Source organism: Leucopleurus acutus, assembly GCF_964270905.1.
Source record: "Leucopleurus acutus genome assembly, chromosome: 9".
Taxonomy (NCBI): Eukaryota; Metazoa; Chordata; class Mammalia; order Artiodactyla; family Delphinidae; genus Leucopleurus; species Leucopleurus acutus.
In genome coordinates, this window is record NC_139144.1 from 101,975,766 (window position 1) to 101,999,658 (window position 23,893).

Genomic DNA, 23,893 nt, shown 5'->3' on the forward strand with positions numbered 1-23,893 from the left:
GTAGCCCCCTCTCTCAGCAACTAGAGAAAGCCCATGCACAGCAACGAAGACCCAATGCAGCCAAAAATTAAAAATAAAATAAAAAGATATTTAAAAAAGGAATTAGAAATTAAAAATATGAGGATGGCCATCTTAAATCTGCTTCTGAAAATATGTATTTTCTTGAAACAGTGCACAAAACTTCAGTCAGCAAAATTGCTTCGATGAAATGCTATCACCATCCCCCCAAATTTTCAAGGCTAAGAATTAAAAAAGAGAAAATCTTTACCTTAATAAGCTCCTATTAGAAGAAAGAATATTTAATGGTAATGTTACCATATTATACTGGCAGAACTAGACCTATGCCCCAAGAAGCTCAGTTGAAAGTATCTTATTTAGTAATACAATTGTTTCTATTTAATGGTCATAGGAGTGTCCAGCAGTTGCTGTTCTTGCCTTATAAGTTCAAACTTTAAATTTTTTGAAGTTTTAATTACTACATTTTTAATAATAAAATTACAAAAATGAATTTCCTTTCCAAGAAAATTCAGATTTCCCCCCTCTTTTCTAGAAGTTCATTCGATTATGGTGATATTCTGATTCAGAGAATAGCAAATTTTTTAACATCTTTATTGGAGTATAATTGCTTTACAATGACAATTTTTTACCATCATTCACCATTTGACCAAAATATATATTAATTTGAGGTAGACCTCAAATTACATACTGCAGGTGTAGCTACAGTCTAAAAATAGCTTAGTAGGCTCAAGAGCAGGCCCAACAGGACGGTTCTCATACTTTTGTGATTTATAGCTTCTTTAACTGTTATGGGCATTGACGATTCATTTGCTGAAATACAGGTTTGGGAGGACTTTGGGTCACGTTCAGCCTGTTTGAAAGGAGGGCCTTGCTGGAAACTCAGGGTTATGTGGTTGTCTTACTGTAACATACGCTCTGTCAGCCTTAGATACACAACCTCCGTAGATAGCACTTGGTTCTTTGCTGTCCGTTAGCACAGACCCAGCAAACCTCAACTTCAATAATCCGAGATATAAGGACGACTGTAGTTTTGGTCCTAACACCGGCCACGTGGGATGTGAACCGCTTCCCCTTGGGAGCCACATTTGCAATTTCTGCAAGTGATGAACCTCGTCTTCATCACATATCTGTGCCTCATGGTCTCTGATTCTAACCCACTGTCTCCCTACGCCCTGTCCGGCACCTGGACCTCGCACTCCGCCCATTTCCACCTTCCTGCATCGGGCTGCCCTCCCCCTGGCGCCTCCCTTCAGACGGGGCCGGCTGATTGGGCCTCCAGAAAGAAAAACGCTTCCCAGAATGAGTCCTGGTTTGTGGCTGGGGCCTAAGCACCAATCTGTTGAGCACTCTCGGGGTTTGTGAGAAAACAAGACCCACCTAGTTCCGTAGAACAAACCGTTCGCGAGCGGAGCCGAGCGAAGCCTGGCCAGCCGGTGGGGCGCAAGTGGCCGCCGGGGCCGGCAGGGGGCGCGCTGCCGCGGCGGGCGGGCGGGCGGCGCGTCTAGGCCCGAGCGGTCCCTGGGGTGCGCTCGGTGCCCACAAAGCGCCAGCTGAGGGGTCGCTGCGGGCTGAGCGCGGCTGAGCCTGCCCGCCACCCGAGTTCCACCGGCCGGCCGCCCCGCGCCTCTGCCGCGTCCCCGCGCCCCGAGCAGCCGGGCCCGACGGCAGTGCGAGAGCCGGGTCGGGAAGGCAGGGCCGGGCGGGTGCCGCCTACGGAGAGGCCGGGGGTCGGCCTGCGTCGGGCAGCGCGGAGGCGGCGGCAGCGGCGGCGACTCCGGCCCGGGCCGGACAGCGCAGGACCATGGCCGAGGCAGCCCCGGCTCCGGTAAGGGCGGCCTGCGCGCCGAGCTCAGTGAGCCCGGGAGGGTCGGGGCGCCTCGGGCTCTGCGGTCGGACCCGAGGGAAAGGAGGAGGGCGGGGAGCCCGGCCTGTCAGGCTCGGGGCCCCGAAGCGGGGCGCAGCCCGGACGGCCGAGCACAGACACCCACCGGGGTGCCGCCGGCAGGGGAGGGGCCTGGGGGGGACCCCGACGCCGAGCGCGGGTCTGGGACAGCTCGCCCTCCCCCATCGTTGGGTCCCTGCGCCTGGGTGTGAGGCCCCGGCTCGCCCATCCCGTTTGGAGGTTTCCAGCGGAGAGAGCCTCTTACGCCAATGGAAGAGGAATGAGTGAAGCGATCCTCGCCTGGTGCCAGCCCCGCTCCTGCCTGCCGGACGCGGGGCAGTGGAGTTGGCTTGGTTTGGGGTTTTCATCAGCCATTCTCCAGCCCTGGGAGCCGACCCCACAGTCACCCTCGCTGCCGCCTCCGTGAGCCTCGCGCAGCCACAGATGCCGTGGTGACGGCAACACTTAGGTGTGTTGAAGGACCGCCGGAGGACAGGGATCCCCAGTGCCCAGCCTGTGACGATGCCGGACACGCAGGAGGCCCTCTGTCGGGATTGCAGAGTGAACTAGCGGTGCAGGTTCGGAGGGCGGGATTACCTTCTGCGTGTTTTATTCGTTACGCGGATGTTTACTGCAGGCCTGCCGCGTGCCAAGCCCGCTCCGGCAGTTGCTAAGCCTGCAGAGCTGACCGAGACAGTCGCTGCACACAAGAGCCGCGCAGAACCAGCAGGGACTAGTCAAGTAACAGGACCGGAAACGATGCTTGGATTTGCTAGCTAAGAAGCCTCTGCTCACCCCAAAGAGAGTCATTGTAGTGGATCAGGAGCCAGACTGGCCTACAGAGTAGTGACCCGAAAGTGAGAGGGGGGAAGAAGAGGATAAAGGGAGCAGCAGCAGTGGGGGTGGGGGATCGAGCAGAGGGAATGTCATCTGTGCCCTCAGACCTATTTTTCCCTTTTGGATCTTGTTTTTCAATATGGTAGAGATGATCATGTGTCTGTATGCCAGCCCTGTCCAATAGAAACATAATAGAAGCTACGTATATAACCTTAAACTTTCTAGCAGTCACATTTTATTTTATTTATTTATTTATCTATCTATCTATTTATTTATTTATTTATGCCCAGTGGCCTGCTGAGCCCTCGGCAGTGAAAGGGGGGAGTCCTAACCACTGGATGCTGGGGAATTCCCAGTAGTCACATTTTAGAAGTAAAGAGAAATAGATGAAATGAACTTTAATGATATGTTCTATTTAACCCAAGGCTTACAAAATATTTCAGTGTGTGATTAGTGTTAAGAAATTATCGATGAGGTTTTACATTTTCTCCCCACACTCAGTCTTCAAAATCTGGTGTGTATTTTTTACTCACGGCACATCTCAATGGAAATAAATGCATCTCAACTGTTCAGTAGCCACATGTGGCTACCATATTGAACAGTGCAGGTCTGTCCCATGGAGAAGACCCGGGAGAGATTGAAACATTGACCATAAACAAGAGGAAAGATTCGTGTACCTAAAAATGTGGAAGGAGGTGGCATTCAGAGCATTAAGTGGAGAGATTCATTTTAAGTAGGATGCACCTTTTTCCTGAGGGAAGGAAAGAAGAAAGCATGGACTAAGCTACTGATGAGTTTGAAGTGGGAAGGAGGGTGAAGAAAAAGAAGAGAAAGAGGAGAACGTTGAGAGAGTTGAGGTCTAATGATTCTAACCCTCTTCTCAAAGTAGGAGGCCACGTCATCTCCTGAGAGTGAGGGGCCCGCAGCGGACAGGAGTCTTCCCGCTCAGCCTGCGCTCCCTGAAGCAGCAACAGCAACATCACCTTGTTTTCAATGCAAACTCCCAGTTTTCCTACCCGACCTACTGAAGCAGTGTCTTGCATTTTAGCAGGGCCTCCAGATGATGCTTAGGCTCATTAGTTTGAGAAGCGCTGTACTAAAAGCTGGAGAGGGCCAGGGGCTTGTGGTGGCCACGCTGTGGAATGGGAAGCGGAGTGTGGGGCACAGGGCAGTGCTGAGTCCCTGCTGAGCTTAGAGACCGTGGGTGTGTGGTGACACCAGTTTACCTGGTTGTGTGACTTCATTTCGTAGGGCTTACCAGCCTGCTTCCAGGAACAGAGAATGAGAACAATTGAACTGATTCAAAGCCGGAGGTTAGCCGAGCAGGTGAGGCAGAAAGGCAGACGAGTGAAGGGGTTGAAGTTAGCTGAAATGATCACCTAAGGAAGAAAGCAAAGCCCGGAGCAGGCCGGTAAACCAGGAGCAAATGGAACAGTCAAGGGTTCAGTGGGATCGCAGAGCAGGTGAAAGGAGAAAAAGGTGGTGGGAGAGCTGCAGACACCGGAGGTTACGGCCAAAGAGCCGGTTATCAAACTCGTAGAGTCAGAAGGCTTTGCAGAGGTCATCCTCCTCCAACCTCCCGTTTCTTGTAGGAGTTTCATTTTCTATACACTCTTTGTTCCAAGGTATGTTCAGTGAGGAGGCAGCCTGTTATGTTCTTGGAAAGACCTAGTTCAAATAGGCCAGAGTTTACGTTCCTGAAAATTTCATGTTGGTTCTAGTTCTGCCCTCTGGAGTAACACAGTATAGGAGTAAACAAGTCTGTCCTGCCTTCTGTTTTATAACCCTCAAATATTTGAAAATAGCTGTCATGCTTTCTCCACACTCGACATTCTCAGCTTTTTCAGCTGCTACTGAATGATATGGTTGTGGCTTGTCAGCAGGGTGATGGATGGGGCCGGAGCCTAAGTCAATAAATAAGGGGTTTATCAGAAGGGCACCGAGCTCACTGAAACCTGGAAAGATCCTGATGCACTTAGAGCTTTTCCAGAGCCAGAGGATGCAGCAGCAACCTGGCCTCTGGGTGACTGGCTCTGTGCCAGGCTGCTTCTTGATCCAGTTTCACCTGTTCACTGTCTTACCTACTCCATCCCTCAGCCACCAAAGCAATTCTCTTGGCTTTTGATGTCAATGAGCTCCATAAAGATGAGGCTTATGCAGGCACTACTAATACTATATTTAGATTAATCTCCGCTGGCCACTCAAGCAGCGCTTATCTCATTTTAGTTCGGATCAGGGCTCCTTCTAACACTCAATGTCTCATCTCCTCTTTCCACTGCACACAGACTTCTGAATGGGACTCCGAATGCCTTACATCCCTGCAGGCGCTTCCTCTTCCCACACCCCCAGCAGCAAATGAAGCACACCTGCAGACTGCGGCCATCTCCTTGTGGACAGTAGTGGCGGCCGTGCAGGCTATCGAGAGAAAGGTGGAGGTCCACAGCCGGCGACTCCTGCACCTGGAAGGACGGACAGGGACAGCCGAAAAGAAGCTGGCCAGCTGCGAAAAGACAGTGGCTGATCTCGGGAACCAGCTGGAGGGCAAGTGGGCGGTGCTGGGGACCCTGCTGCAGGAGTACGGGCTGCTGCAGAGGCGGCTGGAGAACTTGGAGAACCTGCTGAGGAACAGGAACTTCTGGATCCTGCGGCTGCCCCCCGGTATTAAAGGAGATATCCCAAAGGTAACACCTCCACTTCTGCGTGCACAGTGCTACCACTAGACCTTAGACTATTAGCAAGGGGTAGTCTTGGTCAATCAGTTTGGCTGAAGGAACCAAGAAGTTGTTTTGTGTTTTATCTATTTTGGAAGCATTCCACGTTCAATTTAGTGATCATGTGAAGTGTCAGACTTCATATTGGAAAACTCTTCCCAATCCAAAGTTGGCTATCCGGCAGATGGATTGTTTTCTCTTTCGCTTTCTCCCGCCCATTACCCCCCAAGTCACTTTTTTCTTTATTAACCTGTCTGCTACAGTCTTGGTTGGAAACAAAAGTAAATATTATTTAACTCAGTCAATTTGAATTTGTTGGCAATTCTGGTAAAAAAAAAGAGGAGGACAGAGGAAGGGATGTGGAGTTAAGTGGTTAATGTAAGGTTTGGGGCTGTCTGTGGGTCTAGGATCCACATGGATCCTGTCCTTCCGCATCCTTTACAGAGTGCGCCACAGTGCTAGGGCCCGGCCTTTCTGAAGGGAATAGTCCCTAAAACAACAGGAAATAAACATCATTCTTGAGCTATGGAAGACAGCCTTGAGGCAGCTAGTTTCCAAACATGCCCGTTTATTTATTCATTCATTCAACAAATACTTCTTGAACACTTAGTATTTGCTTGATATCTACTTCCTGAAGGCACAGCAGTGAACAATTCTTGTAAACGCCCCTGGAGCTTAAATTTTAGGGGGAAAGATAATATAAACAAACAAAATAAATCCATTTAAGTACTTTGATAAAAATAAAAGTGCTATCTGGTGATTTATTTTTTAGATTGGATGTCACAGAAGTTCTCATAAAGTAGCTAATTTTTAGGCTGAGACTAAATGACAGGAAGGAACCTACTGGGAGAAGATCTGAGGAAGAGCTTCCCAGGTGTAAAGAATACCTGGTGCAATGTCCCAAAGGCACAAACAACCTTGAAACACTGAGTGGAAGGAAAAAGACCAGTTGGCTGGTGTGCAGTGAGTAAGTGGAGCACGGCTAGAGAAGCAGGGGGCAGCTCATTCAGGGCAGTGTTTTTCAGCCCTAGCTGTACAGGAATCACCTGGGGGGGGCTTTTAAATTTTTGATGGGCATCACATCTAGAGGTTCTGATGTAACAGGTTCAGGATGGGGCCTAATCATTAATCTTAAAACTCCATAGATAATTCTAATATGCAACTACGGTTGTGAACCACTGACATAGGGCATTGGAGACCGAGGTAAGGAATGTGGACTTTATCTTGGGTGTAATGGGAAGACTGGGGGATTTTTTAGATGAGGAGTTATATCTGGTCTGTATTTTGAAAGAATCTCTTTGGCCGCTCTGGGCCGAATGGGTCATGGGGGTAAGAACAGAAGCAGGGAGAAAACAATAAGGCAACTGTAATAATAGGAGGGCCGAGAGTGGCTTGAGTGAGGGTGGCAGTAGTGGAGATGGAGACAAGTGGACAGCTTCAGGCTGTTTCGGTGGTAAAATTGACGGTAGGACTTACTAGTGGGAATTAGGGAATGAGGAATTAAGAACAAGAGCTATAAATTAACTGTGATAATTTACTGAGCACTTACTGTTGTAAGTGCTTTAGTTACTTTAATAAGACTCCTAACTTGCCCAAGCTCATACAGTCAGTAAGTATAAATGCTGGAGTTGTACTGTGACCCAGTTGGCTCCAGAGCGTATGCTCTTAACCACGGGCTCTTAGGCTTTTGACTTGAAGGACTGGATGGATGGTATTGGCACTTACAGAGGTGGGGATGCTTCAGGGTGGGAAGGAATTCGTTCTCCTTTGGCAGCATTGGTTTGAGATGGCTGGGATACGTTCAGGAGAGACGATAAGTGATCTTCGAAGCCCAAAGGCGAGAAATATTTGGAAATTACTGACATACAGATTGTATTGTTAAGTCATGAGGCCGGAGGTGATTACTTCGGGAGAGAATGTGGAGAAGCAGCAGAAAGAGTCCAAGGACCAAGCGCCATAAGTGGGAGTGGTGGCCAGTGAGTGTGTGGGTCACAGGGTCAAGGGACAGTGGTCGTGTGGGTTAACGTGTTACTGAGCGGGCTAGAAGGATGAGGATGGTGAATACAACTTGGCAACACAGCCTCGCTGGGGACCTTGCAAGAGTTGTTTTAGTGCAGGGGCGGGGATAGAAGACTGGGTGGAGCAGGCTGAAGGGCGAACGGGAAGAGAGGCGATGGAGGCTCCTTTAAGGCTGGCGGGGGCGGGGAGCAGAGGTGAGCAGGCGGCGGAGGGCTCAGAGTCAGCTTCTTAGAGAGAACCTTCCCCACAGTGTGTTTTGTTTGTGTATCTGGAGCACCTCCAGAAGGGTTTTTGGGTAATTTAAACATAATATTTGTCATAAAGTTACTTACTGTCTTACCTGGATGAGTGGATAACATTTAAACTGTCCATCTTTTTTTTTTTGCGGTACGCGGGCCTCTCACTGTTGTGGCCTCTCCCGTTGCGGAGCGCAGGCTCCGGACGCGCAGGCTCAGCGGCCATGGCTCACGGGCCCAGCCGCTCCGCGGCATGTGGGATCTTCCTGGACTGGGGCACGAACCCGTGTCCCCCGCATCGGCAGGCGGACTCTCAACCACTGCGCCACCAGGGAAGCCCTAAAGCCCTAAACTGTCCATCTTAAACTCCAAAGTCAGATATAAAATAATGTGATTTCTCTCAAAGATTTTTTTCATGAAATTGAAACATATCGAAGATTTACTAGATTGAAACATGGGCCACACAGGTAGAAATTTTGTGTCCTTGATTTGTTGAAAATGCTCTTATTCTGCCCTTACTTTTGAGTGCCAAACTCAAAATAATTTTCCCTCAGAATTTTTTTTCTTAATTTTATAAATTGTGGTAAAATATATATGACATAAAATTTACCATTTTGTGGGGGAGGGAAAAAAAGAAAAAATATTTACCATTTTAAGTGTACAGTTCAGTGGCATTAAGTACATTCACATTGTTATGCAGCTGTCACCACCAACCATCTTCAGAACTTCTTCATTTTGCAAAACTTTAATGCTGCACCTATAGAACCCCTCCGTTCCCCCCTCCCCCAGCCCCTGGCAACCCCGCTTCTGCTTTCTGTCTCTGTGAATCTGTCTGCTCTAGGTCCTCATCTAGGTAGGGTCATGCAGTATGACATCTGTCCCCGTACGACTGGCTTATTTCACTGAGCATGACCTCTCCCAGGTTCATCCATGTTGGAGCAGATGTCAGAATTTCCTTCTTAAGGCTGAATAATATTCCATTTCTCTCACAATTTTAAAGGCATTGGTCCTTTGTCCCATAACATCAAATGCCAATGATGAAAAGTTTAATAACAAATCAATTCTCATTCGTTTGTAAGAAATCTTTTTTTTTTTTTCCTCTCTGGAAGATTTTATCTTCTATTTGTACTTGGTTTCTAAAATTTGTTGAGGATGTGTCTGGGTGTAGGTCTTTTAAACTTTATGTTGGGCACTCGGTGTGACCTTTCAGTCAGAAGGCTGATATGTTTTCCACTCTGGAAAATTTTCTTCTGTGATTCTATTTTTATAATTTTTCTTTTCCCCCTTTCACATTTTTTTCTGTTCTCTTTCTGGAATTACTGTTTGACAGATGATGGATTATTGTCTTTGTGTCTTTAACTTTTCCTTCATATTTTTCACCTTTTAAACTAGAGTTCTCTGACGTTTCCTTCCAGCCTTCCTTTTATTTTAACAAGTATATATTTAATTTTCCAGAATATTTATTTTCTCCTTTTTTAAAGCAGCCTGAATTTTTTTTAATGGATGCAGTATCTACTTGAATGTCTCTGAGAATATGTATTGGAGCTTTTTTTTTTTTTAATTCTCTAGGATTGTTTGTAGCGTGTGCTCATCTTGATGCTGTTAGTTTTACTTTTTCAATATCGAGTAATCCTTGGTGGTTTGGAGGTTAATTAAGAGTTAATTTGAGGAAGCTGGCATGTTTTCTCTGCCACCATGTAAGTCTGTTTAACCAAAGGATCTTTCCTTTGCAGGAGAGGCTCTCTCCATAGGTGCCCGATATAGGTGGGCTTCACTTTAAGGTGCTGTGCAAGGAGCAAACAGGCAGTGCGGGGGGGGGGGGGCACCCAGAGGCCAGGAGTAAGGTGGTACTCTAAGTTGTCAGCACCGCACTGGGACCGGGTGCTGTCTCCAGGCAGGTTTTTTTGTTTTTTAAAAATATTTAATGGCTGCGTTGGGTCTTCTTTGCTGCACACAGGCTTTCTCTAGTTGTGGCAAGCGGGGGCTACTCTTCGTTGTGGTGCGCAGGCTTCTCATTGTGGTGGCTTCTCGTTGCGGAGCACGGGTTCTAGGAGTGCGGGCTTCAGTAGTTGTGGCTCGAGGGCTCTAGCGTGCAGGCTCAGTACTTGTGGCACACGGGCTTAGTTGATCCGCGGCATGTGGGATCTTCCCGGACCAGGGCTCGAACCCGTGTCCCCTGCATTGGCAGGTGGATTCCTAACCACTGTGCCACCACGGAAGCCCTCCAGGCGGGTTTTTTAATTTCTTTAGAGTTGAGGTCTGGGTTTCAGCTTTGGGGTAAATGCTGCTTTCCCAGGGCTGATGAGGACAAGGCAGGGGGCCCCACTATTCCAGAGGTCGACCTCCAGACTGCAGTTTATAACCAGTAACCCCTACTCAGCATCTCTGCCAGCTTTGAGCTTGGAATTCTCTGGATTCCTTACTGCAGTCCTTTCCTGTGTGTTGTCAGAGATGCAGCTTCCTCGTACCTTAGACCCCAGCACAGGCGCATCCTCTAGGTCTCAGTGAGAAACTCATCAGAAATTCTGATCTAGTGACGGCCTCTCCTTCTCATTCTTGGTACTGGTATTGAGTCCCTCCTGCTCTTATTTACTGTCATTTCAATGGAACTCTGGGTGGAAAGGGAAGTACATGTGTGTTTAGTTCACAATCTTGAACCAGAAGCCCATCTCAATCCTTTATTTTTGTCATTATTTTATCACATGTGTTTCTGTTGTAAGCTATCACAAATCTTTTGTGTAGTGAGATTAGATAAAAAATTAACTATTGAGCATCTACGTTTGCCTCAGTTGGTTTTAGATGCTGAGCAGGATGTAAAATGAGTAATTTATGGTTCTAGCTCCTAAGGAACAAAATTTATGGTTGGGGAAGAAAAGATGGCACAAATGAAGCAATTAGAGAGAAATTAATTGCCTCAGAATTGTACAGACCTTTGTATTTTAAAGGATATGTTAAGTTTATGAAGATGAGTATCTTTTTATTGAATTTTTTAATTTGGGGAAAAAAGTATATGTGTATATATTAGTTACACGGAGTCTTTCTTGCTCTTGGTTATTTCTTTTCCCGTAGCATCCTGTTTTTATTTTATGGGTTTAATATCTCTCGATTCTTTATGGGATTACTAATTAAGGTTTTTAAAAAAATTCTGTTGCCTAGGTATTTCTATTTTTTCCACAGTTATTTTTTCCCTCCTTTTATTTTAGTCTTTCTTGACCATGTGGCAGGATTTCTCTAAATGGTCACTGATACTTAGAAATAAGCTCATATTTAAGAATAAAACTGTTGAAAGCTGTCAGGCAGGAAAAGGAAGAGCTAGCCATTATGACGATGGCAGAAGGAGAAGAGCTTCACACTAGGCGGTAGTGCCCATACTTGGTGCCTGAATTCCCCAGGCAACTCTTGTATTTCTTTCCAGAGAAACATCCATTTGCCTGTGGATAAGCTCCTAGCTTTAGACAGAATTGTGCTGGAAGGTGGGAGGATTCTGTCCTGTATATGACCATTTCCTTCATGAAACCTTGACTCCAACTAGGCAGAATCTATAACTGTTCTCTGAATGCACTCTCCAGTGTTCCATGCTTAAATGCTTTTCCCATTCACATTAGGCCTGTTTATAACCTACCTGTCTTTTAGGACTGGCCAAAGTTCCATCTTTTCTAGACTCATCCCAACCCCATTATAGCTCTGTTTCCAAAATTTCTTGTCCATGTCATTAATTTGAGTATAGTCATATGCTCCTTTTAGGCAGAAACGATATATTTATAATCTTGGTGCTTAGGATAAGCCTTGTACTTGACGGATATTCACAATATGTAGAGTTCTGTGAATTAAATCCTGCTTTGCATTTGTACCTACCTCTATGAGTGACTGTTTACACTCTCCTAGAACTCATAGCCCTAAAGTTTATCACAGTGAAAACACTGTCAACTCTTGGAGGTTAGATCTGTGTCTTAAATATTGCCTGTATCCTTTCAGCATCTCACATAGGTTTTTTTGTAACTAGTAGGCATTTAGTAGAGATTTATTGAATGGTTAAATTGCAGTGAGAGAAACTAACCCCAGTGTTGTAATTTCAGGTGCCTGTGACATTTGATGACATCTCCATCTACTTTTCCACTCCAGAGTGGGAAAAATTAGAAGAATGGCAAAAGGAACTTTACAAGAATATCATGAAGGGCAACTACGAGTCGCTCATTTCCATGGGTGAGGCTAAGTTGGCATCTTTTGAATGAGGTGACAGCAGCTCCATGAAGTCTCAGAATGGTTCCTTTTCCTCCAGTGTCCTCATTTTCACTCTGTCCTCACACACTTCTGGTTCCAAGCGAAAGATTTCCAGTTCACCCTTGCTAAATAGGAAATCATGATCTCTCCTTCTGCCAAATCATGGGACAGAGAATGAAGTTCAAGGTTATGGGTTATGGGTGTGCCAGCTGCAGTGGTTTCCATAGTATCCTTCACTTTGAAAGGGCCTTGCCTCTCCTCCTTGAGGCACACTCACTCTTACTCCATGGAAGTAGCAGGCGGTGCCCAGGTAGCACATGTGCCTTTCCCACACCTCACCTCTCCTCTTACCTGTTTCCTAATAGATAGCGTCCATAGTTGGAGGTGAATGGATGGGGGGAGGTGATCTAGACTCTAAAAGAAATTCCCTGGGCCTGCACCTCACAGCCTTCAGTTCAGCTTTTATGGCCATCAGTTGTCATCCTCATTTATCACTTTGTCATACCCTCTTTCCCATTTTCCTCTCCTAGATTATGCCATGAATCAACCTGATGTCTTATCTCAGATTCAGCCAGAAGGGGACCATAATACAGAGGACCAGGCAGGGCCAGAGGAAAGTGAGATTCCCACAGATCCCACTGAAGGTGAGTGAGAGAAGAGCGTATCCACTCCTGTCTCCCTTTCCTGGTCAGAGATGATGGCTCAGAACTAAGGTAAGCAGGGCTTGGGCCTTCTAGAGCCTCTCAGTCCTAAAGCAAGTAGACTGCGAATGGGTCATCAGGCATTTAAATAGAGCTTAGAGATAGCCTTGTCCAAGGCCTTCGCTCATCAGTACCACACACCTAAGGGCTATTGAGGGAATGTGTGCCCAGCTGTTCAGAAGTGCTAAGGGGCTGGGAGTCTGCCTGGTCCCTCGGGGATGCACTTAACTGGCAGACCCTGATGGCATCCACCTGGGCAAAGTGGATTTTGCCCAATTTGGGAGCCAGCTATCATTAGTTAACTCTCCCTAGTTTTTTCGGTTGGCAGCTCCTTGATATTGTGTGGGGAAGACTGCTAGTCAAAGTCCAGTTGTATTATTTCTCTCAAGTCCCACCTCTGTTATCAGAAAAATCTCATGCAATTTTTGTTCTTTGATAGATAGAAAGCTCACAGAAAATTCATCCTCCAGACGTGTCTATTAGATGAACTTCTCTGACAACCCACCCCTGCCCCATACACTGTTATTTTTTCTAACATTTTATTATGAAAATTTTCAAACAGTCAGAAAAGTTGAAATAATTTTACAATGACCTAGATTCTATCACCTAGATTCTATCACTAACATTTTACTGTACTTCCCTATTACATATATATCCATCCCTGCATCCCTGTATCCCTGCATCAATACATCTTATTTTTCATGTATTTCAAAATCAGTACAGATATCAATACATTTCCCCCTAATTAGTTCAGCATGAATATCATTTACCTAGAGTTCAATATTTGTTTATATTTTTTCTTTTTTTTAAATAAATTTATTTATTTATTTTTATTTTTGGCTGTGTTGGGTCTTCGTTTCTGTGCGAGGGCTTTCTCTAGTTGTGGCAAGCGGGGGCCACTCTTCATCGCGGTGCGCGGGCCTCTCACTGTTGCGGCCTCTCTTGTTGCGGAGCACGGGATCCAGACGCGCAGGCTCAGTAGTTGTGGCTCACGGGCTTAGTTGCTCCATGGTATGTGGGATCTTCCCGGACCAGGGCTCGAACCCGTGTCCCCTGCATTGGCAGGCAGATTCTCAACCACTGTGCCACCAGGGAAGCCCTATATTTTTTCTTTTGATGTAAATTTTTCTTTTTAATTTTATTTATTTATTTATGGCTGCGTTGGGTCTTCGTTACTGTGCGTGGGCTTCCTCTAGTTGCGGCGAGTGGGGGCTACTCTACATCGTGGTGCGTGGGCTTCTCATTGCGGTGGCTTATCTTGTTGTGGAGCACGGGCTCTAGGTACGCGGGGTTCAGTAGTTGTGGCACACGGGCTCTAGAGCGCAGGCTCAGTAGTTGTGGCCCGCGGGCTCAGTAGTTGTGGCACACGGGCTTAGTTGCTTTGCGGCATGTGGGATCTTCCTGGACCAGGGCTCGAAACCGTGTCCCGTGCATTGGCAGGCAGATTTTTAACCACTGTGCCACCAGGGAAGTCCCATTCTCTGAGTTTTGAGGAATATATATATCTGCTACCCACTATTTTTAAGAATGTGTAGGTGCTTGTATTTAGGCAGTGTAACAGGTTGAATTTTATTAATCTCTATATCATGGATATAAATAATGAGTCTAAAATCATATCACAAGTAAAGGTGGGTTATTTGATTGCAGAAAAATTCATTGGAAATGGCTCCTTGGTCACCTTTGTTAGGTACGACATAGTCCTCAGTGAGAAAGAATGAGTGTATCATTTTATTGTTTGGGGATGAATGGAAAAGGTATAAATAATTTGGTTTTGAGATTATATATGAAAGTTTGATTTAGCTTTCATCTTTATTTTTACCTTGGTTTTTAAGACTCTGTTTGTGGGGGACTTCCTTGGTGGTCCAGTGGTTGAGACTTTGCCTTCCAGTGCAGGGGTGTGGGTTCGATCCCTGGTTGAGGAGCTGAGATCCCACATGCCTTGGGGCCAAAAAACCAAAACATAAAACAGAAGCAATATTGTAACAATTTCAATAAAGACTTTAAAAGTGGTCCACATCAAAAAAAAATCTTAAAAAAAAAGACTCTATTTGTGGGTAGTCACCCTTTATACTTTAATACATTTTTACTTAGAGTTAACAGTGTAAGCATTGCATTTATTTAGTACTCTGGTTTTATTATTTAGAGTTTTAGCTTGCATTGGTGATTACCAACCTAGATATTTACTAGAACTTGAGGATAGAAGTCATATAATTTGGACTGATCAATGTATAGCCTTTAAAAAATTCATATGTTTCTAACCTTTAGAACCCTTAATATTTTCCTCCTTTTAGGTTTAATTATATTTTAATGCCTTTTTATTCATTTAATTCAGTTGTTTTCTTTTGGTTGCTCAAATTGTCAACAAGTGAGAGGACTTTTAAACTATCTGCTGTGTCTCCTGTGTCCTTCTAGTACGGCCTCAGTACTCGTTTTCTTAAAAAAATATGTTCCAGGCTGTGTTGGGATTTCCAAGACTTCTCCTAGGCCCAGTAGTTTGCTGGGAGGACACACAGGACCCGGCATATAGTCACGCTCAGGGCTGAGATTTATTACAGTGAAAGGACACAAAGCAAAATCAGCAAAGGTTAAAGGCACTCAGGGCAAAGTCTGGAGGGAACCAGGGGCCAGCTTCCAGGGTCCCCTTTCCGTAGAGTCTCATAGGACACACTTAATTCCTCCAGCGATGAGTTGTGACAACACGTGCAGTGTGTTGTCTCTCCGAGAAGCTCTCTGGGGACTCAGCACCCAAGGCTGGTCACGTAGGCACCCTCTGTCTGGCATGTACCAAGATTCCAGACTCCCAGAAGGAAAGTGGATGTTCAACATAAACCACACTGTTTGTACAAACAGCTTAGGCCCAGTGAAGCACTCAACATATAGGAAAGTTTGATATCAGCATAGGGAGCTATTTGCCAGCCAAGCGACAACCTTGCAAGCAGGCCTCCTGAGGATAGGCAGTCTCAGGACTGCTGTGTTAACAGGAGCTTATTTTAGATTTTCCTTCCCCCAACACATTAAAAAAGTCCTGGTTCCTTTCGGCGGAGAATAGTATTAATTGTCTGGTCATCAAGGTGCATAACAGACTGTCCACACGGATGCCAGGTAGATACTAATGCTGGGCCACTTTAGTGACAGAACTAATAAAGTATTTTTTTCATAGATTATTCATCACTTTAACCATTTATATCATTTTTAACATCTTGTTATTATAAAAAAAAGATTCAAAACTTTTCATTTTTGAGCAAGCAGCTTCTCTCTTCTTTAACATCATCCTGTTTGTTTAATTTTTTTTTTTTTTGGCCGTGCTGCAGGGCATGCAGGATCTTAGTTCCCTGACCAGGGATCGATCCTGGGCCCCCAGCAGTGGAAGCTTGGAGTCCTAACCACTGGACCATCAGGGAACTCCCTATCTTTGTTTAATTTTAATACACCTTGTAATTTTTATTAGACCAGTGTGTTTACATTAAAATTTTGATGTACGTTTAGAAACAATTTTCTAAAATTATGTTTGGATTTATCCATATTTCTTATAAAATAACACCCATAATTTATTATTGTATTCCATTTTAGAGCTTTAGGAAGAACTATGCATTATAATTAAATAAAAAATATGCATAGGTAGACTAGATTTGGGGATAGCAATAGTGCCATGTGGCACCCCCTCCTTTTTATGTCCAGATATCTTAGAATTAATTTTATGCTCTGTCTCCATCGCCATCATCTGAATCTGATGAAGGAAAAGAGAAATTATTATTCCTCCTAGGGAACAGTCATTGCTGTCTAGTATCTTAGATAAAACTGCTTACAGTTAGTAGAAAATAGTAATGAATGGGAGAATACAGAAAGATCTAAACCTGAGATTTCTGAAATTCGTCTTTGACTCTGTTACTAGGGCCAGAATACAGACCAGCTCTGTGTGCGTGTGGCCATTATTTGGTTGCTGATAGTTTTAATATTGAACTCCAATATTTTAGAATTCTTTGGAGAAAAGCCTTAACTAAGAAGTTCAGATGGAATAATTACCAAAAGCTCATTATCTAGCCCTTCTTCTAGTTTGGAAGCCATGGACTAGAGCCCAGATTCTAGAATGACCTATAAGTAAAATAAATTCATTCTCAAACCTTGTAGTCCTGAGGAGACTTCTTTGATCATCATTGTTTTGGGTGCATCACCCTTATCTCCTTTATCACTGTTCACTCTAATCCAGCAAGGCCACCTTTTCCTAAACAAAATCAGCGACTAAAGCACATCCAAATATGATAGTCCTTTTATTTTATTTTAGCCTATTTGCAAACAAGAATTATCCTGGAAATAAAACTTAGAGGTTTTAACTTATTACACGAATACTCAATATATTCACCTGCTATGTTACAGTTCTATACCTATTTCACAAAAGGTGCAAAAAAGTTTTTATATCTTTACCAATGGTAGTTTCATGTGTCAAGTATTTTTTTTCATAATTTTATTTATTGATTGATTTTTGGCTGCATTGGGTCTTTGTTGCTGCGCTTGGGCTTTCTCTAGTTGCGGTGAGCGGGGGCTAGTGGTTGGCTGCTGACTAATATTGTAACAAAAGATTGGAAAGAATCCAAATGCCTATCGGTAGGAGACTTGAATAAACAATGGTACAGCTACAAAAAGGAATGAGAAAGCTCTCTGTATACGGCTACAGACAGATGTCTAAAAATGTAAAAAATGAAGGTACAGAGCAGTTTGTGTAGTATACCTCACGGAGAGGGAAAATACAAAGATGTACATATGTTTGCTTATATTTTTCCAAGAAACAATGCAAGATTAAAACAAAAAACAAAAAAAAAAACAAAAAAAAACCAAAAAAACAAAACAAACAAACAAAAAAAACAAAAACAAAACAAAAAAAACCAAAAAAAAACAACAAAAAAAACCAAAAACCAATGAGAATGGCTGCCTATACAGGGAGGGAGAGATTAGAGATGGAAGCTAGACCTCTCTGAATGTACCTTATTTTATAGTTTTGATTTTGGAACTTTGTAAATATTTTACATTAAAAAAAGTAAAAATCAAACACACACTGAAATAACTAAACTGTATACCACAAAAAAATCTTAAATTGAGTCCATATTTTTGTTAATAATATTAGTATTATTTTGAAATGTACATTCAGATAAAGCAAAGATTATGTAGTGTCGTTAGGAACCCAGATTCTCAGGATAAGAGGGAAAAGATACAAGCATAAAATCAAAGGATTTAATTAAAGCCCTGTAATCTTAAATATGAATCATAAATATTAACATAAACTCATGACACTTTCCTTTTTCTAAAAGGTATGTATTTTATAGCTTTGTCCATTGAAAAGACCTAGAAGCAGTGACAACCTATTAGCAGTTAGCATCCTTATCATCCAGATTGTTGTCTCTAAATCCCGTTTCTCAGAGACATTATTGATTGTGTGCTTGGAGCAGGAAATGTACAAGATGAACCTGCTCTAGTTTGTCATACTAGAAATAAAGGAAACTAGATGTTTGATGATGTGAAAAGATACAGAACTGATCTGAAGGGGCTCCCGCTGGCCAAAAAAGGGACAATTTGAGCGTTAAAAAGAATAATGACTTGAACTTATTTACAAAATGGAAATAGACTCACGGACAGACTTAAGGTTACCAAAGGGGTAGCGGGGGGAGAGGAAGAGGAGATAAATTAGGAGTTTGGGATTAACATATACACACTACTATATATAAAACAGATAAACAACAAGGATCTACTATATAGCACAGGGAACTATATTCAGTAATAACTATAATGGAAAACAATCTGAAAATATATACATATATATGTATAACTGAATCACTTTGCCGTACACCTGAAACGAACACAACATTGTAAATTAATTGTACTTCAATTTAAAAAATGGTTAAAAAAATAATGGCTGCAGTGGATTGAAACTCATCCAGTGTATAGCATTCTGTGAGTTCATAATGATAAACTAAAGAAAAAAGTCAAAACCACTTGAATCACATTTGGAGGCTCTAGAGCACTAACTCATTATTCAGAAAATTGACGAATGAAGCAATTAAGCATTTTAAAAGTCTCATATTTTTGATGAATAGACAGTTCATCCTTCGATGTCTGTTAAAAGATCCACTTCCTTACACTCAGTCTCTCACTGCCTGTTTATATATGTGTGAGTTTATAAAATCTTGGAGAAAAAAAGATAAGGTTGGATTATGGTTAATACACTTCAGCCTTGTAGCTCAAAGTAGGAAGTTGGAAAGACAGACTGCCACGTGTGCAAAAACCTGTATTTTTCCGTCTCTCTGCATAAGCTGACAGTCTTTTGGGCCTTAGTCTTGTCCAACCTCTTATTTCTCCTTTGGGGGTGACTTTAGATTTCAGTGGTCTCTAACAGATTTGAAAGGCATTGAGCAAAACACTGAGTTCTAAAAAAAACAAAACACTGACTTCTGTTCATTTGCTAGGAATAAAACCATAACCTTCCTACAAGGCTTTTTTCATAAATAATATAGAGAGCTTGAATTTATTCTCTGGACCCTGTCAGCGTGCCAGCTTGTCCTTTTAGGCCAAAAAAGGCTATATAGACCTCGGCTGGAATAGCAAGCACAGCTGTTTCTGTACTGACCAAATGAGGCATGTTATGTGCAAAGCCTTTAGAGGCTGTTCTTTTTTTCTTTCCAAAAGAATCCCCAAGGCCTGAGGGCCTTGCAAATACTATTCTCCCCACTCCCAGTGTTCAGGAAACAATAACCTATATCATTAATAAGTAGAAGTAATATGATCTCTTGGAAAGAACCCAGAATTGGGAACCTGAAAAATGTTTCTGAGCAGTCAGATCTGTGCTTAAACCTAACTTTGTAATTCTGGAAATGTATTTTTTTTTTAAAGGATCAATTTTATTTATTTATTTTTGGTTGTGTTGGGTCTTCGTTGCTGTGCACGGGCTTTCTCTAGTTGCGTCAAGCGGGGGCTACTCTTTGTTGCGGTGCGCAGGCTTCTCATCGTGATGGTTTTTCTTGTTGTGGAGCACGGGCTGTAGGTGCGTGGGCTTCAGTAGTTGTGGCATGCAGGCTCAGTGGTTGTGGCTCGTGGGCTCTAGAGCGCAGGCTCAGTAGTTGTGGCGCATGGGCTTAGTTGCTGCGTGGCATGTGGGATCTTCCCACATCAGGGATGGAACCCATGTCCCCTGCATTGGCAGGCGGATTCTTAACCACTGTGCCACCAGGGAAGTCCCTGTATTTGTTTTCAAATTAACATTGTTTTCAAGTTTTCGGTTCATCTTTTGTGTGTGTGTGTGTGTGTGTGTATTTTAAAGCAAATCTTTTTTTTTTTTTTTTTTTTTTTTTTGTGGTACGCGGGCCTCTCACTGCTGTGGCCTCTCCTGTTGCGGAGCACAGGCTCCGGACGCACAGGCCCAGCGGCCATGGCTTACAGGCCCAGCCGCGATCCTCCCGGACCGGGGCACGAACCCATGTCCCCTGCATCGGCAGGCAGACTCTCAACCACTGTGCTACCAGGGAAGTCCCTAAAGCAAATCTTTGATAATATAGCTTTTCACTGTAAATACTTCCTTACTGGCAGTTTACTTAACCCCTGAGGGCCCCCCCTACTTAAATGGAGAAAATATTCCCTGCTTCATTATTTCATAAAAAAGCTGTGAGAGAAAAAGGTGAAAATACTTTGAAAGTGTGCTAATGAAATGAAAGGTACTATTGAATCTAGATTATTTCAGAGTGTCATCTCTACTATAAAAATTTTGATTTGTTTTGAAATGGGCTCACCGAAAATAGTGAATCAAGGTGAGTCTATCATGTAAAGATTCATAAATTTGGTTTCATTTTGAACTGGTTCTCTAGATGTTATATGCATTTTTTAAAAGGCTAGTTTCATTTTGTTGTTATAGTTAATTAGAGATAAATATTTGGGCAAAATGTAATATTCAGCAAACCAACATGATTATTTCCACTTTCTGAGTCAAGCCCTGAAGGCCATTCTCTTCCCCACAAACAGAGCCTGGCATTTCAACATCGGATATTCTGTCTTGGATTAAACAAGAGGAAGAGACCCAGGTCGGCACCCCACAGGAGCCCAAGGAGAGTGACGTGTGCAAAAGCACCTATGCTGGTGAGTACTGAGGCGCCCAGACCCAGCTTATGCCAGGACCACTGAGAAGAAACGGCAGAGGAAGTCGGGTTGTGGATGCAAGGAAGTGGGTGAGGAATGAGGAAAAGGGGGAAAAAAGCATGTTCAAGTAAGTTAGGAATGAAACGGAAATCAAACCAAGATACATTTTAAGTGAGAAAACATACTCTTAAGTGTAAAGACAAATTAGAAGTGTCCGAGGAAGAAAAACAAGTGCATACAGATGCACCAGAAGTATGAGGATGGGGAAGGACACAACATTTGAAGAGCATGCAGAAAGGACAGAACAAAGCTAGGGGGTGGGAGAGACAAGCAGTGGAGACAGCAGTGTCTTGGGAGAGGCACAAATGGGAATGTTAATGAAGAGCTCTCCCTCAGGAAGAACAGTGACATGAGAAGAAACACGCGTCTCCTAAGACATTTAGCACCATCTATATTTTGCCATCTGAACCAGAAGAGAATCTCAAGGTCAGAAGAGACATGATCGTTTATGCAACTTAATGCAACCTGTTTAACTTCTATGCTCTGTGCTTAGACCCTGGGGGAAAAAAAAAAGACAGTTTCTGCTCTTCAAGAAGTTTATATTGGGGACACACATATCAGTGCTAGGCATGCCTATTATTAAATGTCAAGGGTGAGTGGGATGGATGACTTGTATACAAGAAATAAGAAGTTCGGAGAACATCACATCAGTTTTAGTTTAGGTATTTAGATAAGGCCTAAAGAAGGATGCAAAGGGACTTCCATGGCGGTCCAGTGATTAGGACTCTGCGCTTCCACTGCAGGGGGCTTGGGTTCCATCCCTGGTTGGGGAACTAAGATCCCCACAAGCTAGGATGTGAAGCTAGAATTGGCCTTAGAAAATTGGTACTATGTGGTTGGGTATAATCTGGGAAGATGGGAAGAGAGGAGATGCATTCTACAAAAGGGAGGGCAGAATGATTAAAGACATATGAGCAGAAATGTGTACTTTATTTTCCAGGAAAGTAAAGAGACAGCTAACTATAGTGAAGGACTTACCTGGCAGAATACAAAGGAACAAGATTAGATAAATACATGATTTTAGGCCTAACCACAATAGGCAACAGAGAACATTTCAGAGCCTGTGAGCAGAGGTGAATCATAATGAAAGTAATGCTGGGAAGATTGATGCCAGGGTTCTTCCTGTCCAAACGGGGAGCGCTGAAGAGGTTCGGTAGTAGATTCTCCGACATTGGCCTCAGGGACTACAGACGCCCTGGTTATTATCTCAGCCCTCCACTGACTTCCTTATCTGGGCCAGTGGGAGCTCAGAGCAGCCTGTCAGAGCTGGGCAGGGACACAGGAGAGTTGCTGGGACACCTGTTGTCGACAGGTGTGACTCTGAGTCCTTTTTTTCAGACGAAGAGCTTGTCATCAAAGCTGAAGGCCTCGCCAGAGCCTCCCTGTGCCCCGAGGTGCCCGTCACCTTCTCTTCTCCACCAGCAGCAGCTAAGGATACGTTTCCGGACGTGGCCTTCAAAAGCCCGCAGTCTGCGCCCATGGCGCCGTTTGGACGTCCAGCCACCGAGCTGGCCGAAGCTTCTGAGGGACAAGTGACTTTCACTCAGCTGGGCAGCTACCCCCTCCCGCCTCCGGCCGGGGAGCAGGTGTTCTCGTGCCACCACTGTGGCAAGAGCCTCAGCCAGGACATGCTGCTGACCCACCAATGCGGCCCCGCGGGGGAGCGCCCGGCCCCCTGTGCCCAGTGCCCCAGGCACTTTCCCCCGCACGCCGACCGCGGCCCCCAGCCGCCTGCCAGCGAGACGCCACCCACCTGCCCGCACTGCGCCAGGACTTTCACTCACCCGTCCAGACTCACCTACCACCTTCGGGTCCACAACAGCACCGAGCGCCCCTTCCCCTGCCCCGACTGCCCCAAGCGCTTCGCCGACCAGGCGCGCCTGGCCAGCCACCGGCGAGCCCACGCCAGCGAGCGGCCCTTCCGGTGCGCGCAGTGCGGCCGGAGCTTCAGCCTGAAGATCAGCCTGCTGCTCCACCAGCGGGGCCACGCGCAGGAGCGGCCCTTCTCTTGCCCTCAGTGTGGCATCGACTTCAACGGCCACTCGGCCCTGATCCGCCACCAGATGATCCACACGGGCGAGCGGCCGTACCCCTGCCCTGACTGCAGCAAGAGCTTCATGCGCAAGGAGCACCTGCTCAACCACCGGCGGCTGCACACGGGCGAGCGGCCCTTCAGCTGCGCGCACTGCGGCAAGAGCTTCATCCGCAAGCACCACCTCATGAAGCACCAGCGCATCCACACGGGCGAGCGGCCCTACCCCTGCGCAGAGTGCGGCAGGAGCTTCCGCTACAAGCAGACGCTCAAGGACCACCTGCGCTCGGGCCACGGTGGCGGCTGTGGTGGGCATAGTGACCCCTCTGGACAGCCGCCGGACCCCCCGGGCCCCCTCCTAACTGGGCTCGAAACCGCTGGCCTGGGCGTTAACACCGAAGGTCTAGAGGCCAATCAGTGGTATGGGGAAGGGACTGGAGGCGGGGTTTAGTAAATCTCTCTCCTTTCAGGGTTAGCCATGCTGGCAGCGGGGCAAGAGGCAAGCCCAGAAGCCCCTGCACCCCGCTAACCCGGTGGTAATGCCTGCCTGGCACGTCAGTGAATTTGGGGTCCTGTGCACTTGACTAGAGGCGTGCTTGAGTTTCGGAACTTCACAAGAGCAGCACATTGTGAAACCCAGGAAGACCTGGAGGAGAGCCCAGCTTCCCCATCTTTTCAAAAACATTACCTAAGCAGAAGTTATAAGAATGTTGCAGAGAGGTTGGAAGGCAAGATTCGGCCTCTGGTGGTCCATCACAGGGTAATTCGGCCTCTGGTGATCCATCAGTAGGTAGAGTCAGGTGCGTGGAAGAGCCTCCAAGGCTTGAAGCCCATTCTGCGGCAGAGAATGTTTAACTGAGCCTTTCATCACCTCCTTGATGGTAGGATGGTTCTGGAAGAAAGTGCCCAAGCCTGGGCACCACTCCTGTTCCTCCCAGACAGTGGCTCCAGTTGGCTCACGTGCTTGGGTACTGTCTCTCCCGAAATGATGACTCAAGACTGCCTTCCTAGGTCTCCTAGATTAATTCTTCTAATATATTTTGTTTAATACTGGATGAGCA

The 23,893-nt window shown here is 45.2% G+C and overlaps 1 protein-coding gene across 1 annotated transcript; it reads left to right on the forward strand.

Moving 5' to 3' along the window:
- Positions 1-1,760: 1,760 nt before the first annotated feature.
- On the forward strand, positions 1,761-23,283 carry ZNF398 (zinc finger protein 398; the record flags this gene model as incomplete). Its single annotated transcript, XM_082846866.1, has 6 exons — positions 1,761-1,843; positions 5,023-5,418; positions 11,780-11,906; positions 12,455-12,568; positions 20,627-20,740; positions 22,139-23,283. Exons 1-6 carry the CDS (start codon positions 1,820-1,822, stop codon positions 23,281-23,283), a joined length of 1,920 nt encoding a protein of 639 aa, XP_082702992.1. The 5' UTR covers positions 1,761-1,819.
- Between the last annotated feature and the right edge of the window lie 610 nt (positions 23,284-23,893).